This window comes from Melozone crissalis, unplaced genomic scaffold (genome assembly GCF_028551555.1).
Source record: "Melozone crissalis strain CALT ecotype California unplaced genomic scaffold, PUWL_Pcris_2 ptg000005l_1, whole genome shotgun sequence".
Classification (NCBI taxonomy): Eukaryota; Metazoa; Chordata; class Aves; order Passeriformes; family Passerellidae; genus Melozone; species Melozone crissalis.
In genome coordinates this window covers 28,753,289-28,760,439 of record NW_026535783.1, presented here as the reverse complement: position 1 = coordinate 28,760,439, position 7,151 = coordinate 28,753,289, and the positions used below count along the sequence as shown (strand labels likewise).

Here is a 7,151-nt window from a genome sequence, read left to right as displayed (position 1 = left end):
GGCAATGTAGACGCTGGTCTGCTCTTATGAAGAATCACAATATTCCATTTTACATTCTCCTAAGGAGCGCGGTGGGAAGGGCAGGGGCACGGGCGGGCCGGCCCAGGGCGGACAGAGCCGCGGGCTGCGGGACGGGGCCCGGAGAGGTCCCGGTGTGGCACGGCCCGGCCGGAGGCTGCGGGACGCCCCCGCTGCCGCCCCCCCGCCCGCCTCCGCTGCCACGGGCCCCGCGCCCTCCCCTTCCTCCCCCCGCCCCGCAGGGACCTTTTAAGAGGAGGGGGCAGAGGCTGGAGGGCTTGGCCGGGGGACGGGGCTGCTCCTGCGAGAGCTCTGGGATTGAACCGGACGGCCAAAACCGAAAACTATCAGGGAGGAGGAAGAAAAAAAAAAGGGGGGAGGGCAAAAGACGTCCGAAAAAAAAAAAAAGAAAAGAAAAAAAGAAAAGCAAGAAAGAAAAGAAATAAATAAAATAGGAGGTGTGGAAGCACGGAAAGGTGGGGGAACAAAACAAGAACCGCAGGGGGACTCGGTCCGCAGGCTGCGCGCAGCGCGGGGATGGTGCGCCCCGGCGGGCTGGGCCGCCCGTCGCTGCTGCTGCTGCTGCTGGTGCTGCTGCTGCTGCAGGGCTCCCTCCTCCTGCTGGCCACAGCCCCGCACGGCCGCGCCGCCGCCTGCCCCCTCCGCAGAAAGGTAAGCGCCGCCCGCGGTGCCCTCCTGCCTCGGGGTGCCCTCCTGCCTCGGGGTGCCCTCCTGCCCGGCGGCGCTGCCGTCCGCCCGGCCCCGGCCCCGGCCCTGGCCCGCCCCGGCAGCGCGGGGGACGCGGGTCTGCCCCCCTCGGGCTGCGGTGACGGGACGGGGCGGCGTGCGGGGCCCCGGCCGCGGCTGAGCCCCCTCTGCCAGGCGGGCGCGCTAAGCCCAGCTCGGGCGGCAAGCGCTCAGCAGCGGCTTGGCGGCACTGCGGGGCAGGGTGCTGGGAGCGAGCATGGGGCAGGAGGAGCCGGGGGTGAGCCCCAGCAGGATCTTTACCCTGCAGCGAGTAGGGCGAGCTGCGCTGCTCGCCAGAAGACAGACTGGCCGAGAGTGACTTACTAACACCGTTCCGCGCAGGGTTACCGCCTAGTCCCGCTTCAGAACGCCGAGCATGCTGGAACAGGTTCGGACCAGCAGATGGCCATTTGGCGTGAAAACGCGGTCACACGTTATGTTAGGTTTTGCTTGTCTCCTGAAGTTAGCAGCTTGACTGCAGTAGCCGGGAGCAGCATGTGCTGATTTAGCTCCAGTGGGTAGTTAGCACAGCAGAGGATCCCTGCTGAAAGTTAGGGCTGATGTTACAGCTGCTGTGAAGCTGGTGCAGGCGATGTCTGTCATTTCCATGAAAGATCAGAAAAAATCATTCTTATTGAAGCTTGAAGCTTCTGATACAAAATTACCAAAAATCTTGTAGGAAAAGCCTTCTCGAACTTACTTTGTGTTAACAGGCCATCCGTGCTGTCTGTTGGCATCTCCTTGGACCTGACGTGATTGTGGAAGCCCTTAGAAGTAGGTGCAGACCTGCTGCTGTGCTGGGGGGGGTGCCAAGGCCACAGCAGGCTCACTGCAGGGTAGGCGTGAGAAAGTTCTGCAACTGAAGAAGGTCTGCTCTGTGACTTTACTCCGCTCTGTCACCTAGTCCTGCACCTACATGTAGTCCTTGTTCTTGGGGGCCTTCCTGCCTCTGTGGGCATGCTGGTTCCCCAGGATGTCTTCTCCTAGGATTTGGGGCATTATGGAATCAGCCGTATGCCAAGCTACATGTGCTTTGCTGCCTGAGCTTGAGTTAAACAGAGCCTGGCCCTACCTTGTGGGAGGGTGTCTTTCCAATTTGCTTGGAACCAGTTTGTCAACTGGATTTGTAGGTGGCCAGCTGTGACACTGCCATAAAGCCAGGTCAACCCTTTGGAGTGGTGTACCCCCTTCTCCTTGAGGGCATGAGGTGTAAAAGATGTGGGCCGGTATGAAACTACTGCAAGGAGCTAGTGAGAGCAAGTACAAAGAGGACAGCTCCTGAGCAGAAGTCAAACTTGTGGAAATGGATAACTTCACAGATTGGTGGGACATGCAGGAAGTTTTTTTCAGAAACAATTGACTGGTCTTCTGCCAGTTGCTAGCAAGACTGGAGGTGAAATGTGTTAATGGTAGGTAATTATCTGCTGATTACGCTGTCATTAAAATGTGAGACCACCTGTAGTTCTAGAATCGGCAGGCCGTTTCCGAGGGTCATTTAGGACAGTGGTAATAACCACACTGTCTAGGAATGGCAGTGTCTGCCTTATTTACAAAACTCTTGAGTTTATCCTTATGAATATTTACATGAACTCCTTAGGGAAAATATACTGTCTTGTTCCTGCATCACCACGGATGGGTTTTTAATTTACTTTAGCTTTTTATAGGATTCCTTTTCTCGCCTCTCTTAGACAGGTCTAACTTTGTTCTTTTTGTTAGGTTGCCTCAGTCTCTGCCATAAGAGGAGTATGTGTGTTGTTGCCTGAAAAGCTTCTATTTTAAAGAGCAAACCTACAGTATTTCAGAAGGCTTTCTCATCATTACTCAAAATTATAGTTAGAGCTACAAACCTAATCATCCTCCCCCCCTCAAAAAAAAATTGAAAGAAAGATATTGAAAACAATTAATTTAAAATAAGGTATGCTGGAATATTTTTGGGTTGTATCCCGATACTAAGTAATGTGGTCTGGTACTGCTTTATTTTTGCTTAGCATTGGAGTGTATTGGAAAAATCAAAGCCAGAAATCAGAGATTAATTGTGGAATACTTGTAGTTGGTTAGCATTTTATGATGTGTTGTTCCTGACAGAGGGCCAATTAATTTATATGGCTGCTTTTCCCCATGTATGCCCTTCAGCAGAGCAAGTCTTATGTCTGTTCTTAACCTGAGGCTTTTTAGTTAAAAACTTTATTTTTCATTCCTGGGACTTTGGATGTGTTCTATTAGTAGCTGTACCCAGTGCAGTGTTTATCCCTCAAGTGAGTTCTACTTTCAGTCTTAAACTGGGTTTGAGAGTGTCAGTAATGCAGGTGGGCAAAAGCTCAATATCAGTACTATTAAAAATGCGCTAACATTTTTGTGTGCATTACCATAGTTGCATAGGCATGTAATGTGGTGAGTAAAATCTTTGCCCCAATTAGGTATAAAGGGACATGACAAGATAGGATGCCAGGATAGATAAGAGAGAGGGAGAAGGCCATAATAGGTAGGGTTATAGGGCTGCCTGCCTGGGTGAAATATTGTATGCCATGTGCTTTGGCTTCTGAAGCTAGCACGAGAATATTGTGGATTGAGAAACAGGCCAGTTCTGGGCTGAGGTTTGGAAGGTGTGGTTGTGAGGTCACGTGGTGAATATTAGGGGTCCTGAAAGAAGTGAAGCCACAGAGGGCACCTACCTGCACAGAGAGGTATACACTTTGTGCTTTGAAATGCATCGTCTACATAGATGAGATAGAAGATGGAAGCAAGCAGCTCATGTAGAAGGAAGCAGACCAAGTGTAGGTTGACCATGTCTGGAGTTCTCATCCAGTTCTTCAGTCTCTAGACTGTTTTCCTTTCCCTCTGAGTCTTCATTCCCTGCATAGACAGCCTTCTGTCTATGTTTTTCTGTTTAGTTTTTTATACTCTCATGCTTTTCTAGATGTTTGGAGGGCTGTCACCAGATCAATTCTTTGTTCCTCCTGGTGTTTTTCTGGATTGTTTTCTGGGTATTTGCCATTTTTACTCTTGTTAGTATGTAATTCAGCCCAATTTGAGATAGTTTCTGTGAGAGGAGAAAAAAAAAGACACTTTCTCTGATTTTCTTTGGCATTTCTCTTCCAGAAGAATCATTGTTGCCTCACTTGAAGTGATGTGTGATATCTGACAAATGCAGTAGTATTTGTGTATTTTAAGACTACAGGTTGCATCCTATAATGGATCTCTAAATAGTGCTGGAAAAGCAAGCTGTTGGTGCTAGTTAAAATGAATAAAATCTGAGGCTTGGGGTTTTTTAATTAAAAAGAAGGAACCTCAGCTTCCAAGGAACTACCCATGCATTTGCAGAATTTTTGCAGTGACTGACACTGTTGTCCTGTCATACTGGGGAAGTGGTGTCTGTCCCTGTGTGTCCCCATTGCACCTCAGTGGACAGAGGAGTTCGTCCCCTGTGCAGCCTTGGTTGGGAAGGAGGCTTTCCAAGTCTTGTGGTAGGGAGTGGATCCCACAAGTCCCAGTGCGTTCTCTGTGACTATGCAAGTTTTTTCACCTGGGGAGGTAAGGCAGAGGAGAAGGCACCATGCTGTATTGCTGAGCATTCAGAAATACCTTGATCTGATGATTCCTTGGACCTTTGTGTGGCAGCAAGTTGGGAGGAGACCTGTGTTCTCTTGTGAGACTGCTGCTCTTTCCCCTTGTTCAGGGTTTTTCCTGTGATGAGTAATGCATTGACTACCGCCTGTAAATTGTAGAGTGGAGACAGAAATATGTATCTAAGCATCTTGAGCTACTCAAGAACCTTTTTGTTGTTACGCTGCTGAAACTGAAATTCCTCAAGCTGCACAACCCAGCTGCCATAAGCCTCCAGGACAACAGTTTGACTGTAATTTGTTTGTTTTAAAGCAACTTTTTTTGTTGCTTTAAACAGTGTTAAAGGATCTTACTGCAAATGAAAATTGGGCTGTAGCACTTCTGTCTCCTGCATGCTCGCAGGGAGGGGAGGTGCTGCGGTGATGGTGTATGGTGTGATGCTGAGCAAGGCTGGGCACTGCTCCTGTGCTATTTCATGGCTACCTAGAGCGCTGTTCAACAGCTGCCCTTTTGTGGTGGTGGGGTGAGATTATATCCTTGCTTTTCCCTCTCTGAAGCTGCACTGAGACATGCAAGAGCTCCAGGAGGTCTGCAGGGAGGTGGGAGTGCCTGAAGGTACAGCAGGGGAAGAAGGCAGGCCTGCTCAGGCACACCGAGGGCTTTGCCCCTTGCCCACTCGCACAGAGCAGTAACAGGGGGCTGTTTGCAGGGGTCTGGCACAGAGGCAGAGCACTGCTGGGATCCCAGTCTCCACTTTGGAAGGAAAAGGACATGCCAAAGGTGTGTGAGGCGCTAGCATGTCTGGAGCAGCTGCCGTGCCACCTTGAGAGGGAGAGTGAGCTTTGGGAGCTTCCTGTGTACCATCACTTGGTGATGACAACAACTGCTGGTGCCCAGAAACTGATTCTGCAGGGTCCAGGGAGCTTCCCATCAGTGGTGGCACACTGAGGTTTTCTGTCCTCTCATGCTGGCTCCAAGCTTTCTGTGGAGATCTGAGTGGTGCTTAGGGTGATGTCTCAAGTTCATGACTACTCGTCTACTCGTTTTGACATGCAAGTGCCAGCAAGAGTGCTCAGCTGCTTTGCTTAGTAATGTCAGGGTCTCGAGAACTGTGTGAAAATTTTTGCTGTGTCTCAACCTGCTCTCCTTCTGCCTGTGCTACAGGGTCTTTAAAGGAAGACTTCATGTACTCTGTGCCTGATGGTCTGTTTTTCTTCAGAGGTACGACTGGTACCAGGCAGTATTACCCTGCTTTCAGTATCCGATTATGAAAGTTGTGGGAATAAGCAAAGAAAAAAAAAAAGAGTATAATGCCAAAAGCCTTTCTAGCTGGGCTGTGTGCAGTAGTCCAGAGCAGTGCTAATGATCGTGTTAAAGTCTGGTTCCAGTTATCTGGGCTTGAGCCTTCTTGCTGGATTTATTGAGGAGCTGAAAAGCCAGCTGGTGACCGCTTGTTCTGTATGATTCCCTGCAGTTGTGGCTGGTTTTGTGCACTCCCACCTACACGATCAGGCCTGTGTGAAGAGAAGAAGTACTGACCTCCTAACCTCATGCCTGTCCCAGGTGCCTCCTCTGTCTTTATACTTGCAGTAGATGGAAAGCAGCACTTCTGGTCCTTCCTCCTTGCTGCCTGACCACTACTTCCAGTTCATTTCTCACCAGTGGCATGCCCTTTCATTTGCCCCTTCTGAAAACATTGGGGGAGAATCCTCTCTCATTTCCCCTTTTGTTTTACTTTGCATATTCATTCTTCTGTATTCTTCCCTGGTCTGTGTTAGATTTTTATTTACCCGTTGTGCTGTATCTTTGGTACCCCCTGGGGCTGTTCCTATTTCTTAGCCCTTCTTCCTATGGTCTTGAGGAGAGTTTTTGTGCTCTGTAATTCAGGTGTGCATTCCAGGACTGTAGGATTTGGAGTTGTAGGATGGGGTTGCCAGGTTCTGAGGTATCTTTCAGACTCTTGATATGCTGCAGAACAGTCTGAAAAGCCCTTTGGAATATATTTGGTTTGTACAATGTTCTTGGGCACATGGTGCAGTTCTTGAGGCTCTCCCATGCAGCTCCAGGAGTTGGACTTCAATGATCCCTGTGTGTCCCTTTCAGCTCAGGATATTTTATATTCCATAGTCCATGCAGGTGAAGAGGACTGGTGGCAGCACTTTGCTGAAGTGCTGCTGGATCTGTGGCCCGGTTCTGATGCATGGAGCTGCTGGAGAAGGTTGTCTGGGATGAGCCATTGCAGAGCAGTCTTTAAGATTAACCTTTCTGACCCTGAGTCTTTAGTGTCAGAAGTTTATAGGCAATGTGCTTCCAGTAAATTCCTGCAAGCAGCCTGTTCTGCTTTTGGCAGTCAGACAGGCTTCTTAGGTCAGCACACATGCACAGTTAGCCCCAGTGCTGAAGTTAGAGTTATCTGCTGGCTCAGGACTGACCAGATGTTTGAGTGCATCTGGAAGCCTGTTCTCTTACTTAGACATGCGAAGGCTACCTCTTCCTGTCTGTGCAGACAGACACCACTTGTATCCATTGTTCCAGTGAGTACTGTGGCACCAGTGATGAAGGGTGTGCCTGCTGCTGGTGTAAAGCGCATTGAAAGGATTCAAATTCAAGCAGGATCCATGTTGTCCCATCTGCTCTTCTGTCCCGTGGAAACACCACAACCCTGTATTGAGGTATCTCAGGTGATGCTGTGACGTGTATTTTCCAACAGAACAAATTTAAATCCGATTCTGACTTCTGGATGGCTGTGAGTTTTAAAAGGTTTTAAAAGCTAATTTTAAAAAAGATGGGTTTTTTTAATCCCTCTGTGTTTACAAGTGGGA

The 7,151-nt window shown here is 49.4% G+C and overlaps 1 protein-coding gene across 1 annotated transcript in view; it reads left to right on the top strand.

Moving 5' to 3' along the window:
• The first annotated feature begins 555 nt into the window (after positions 1-555).
• The window catches only part of TRABD2A (TraB domain containing 2A), an 81,679-nt gene continuing 75,083 nt past the window's right edge, over positions 556-7,151 (top strand). Inside the window, exon 1 of the mRNA XM_054281918.1 lies at positions 556-690. Coding sequence (XP_054137893.1) covers positions 556-690 — 135 coding nt within the window. The remainder of the gene's footprint in view (positions 691-7,151) is intronic.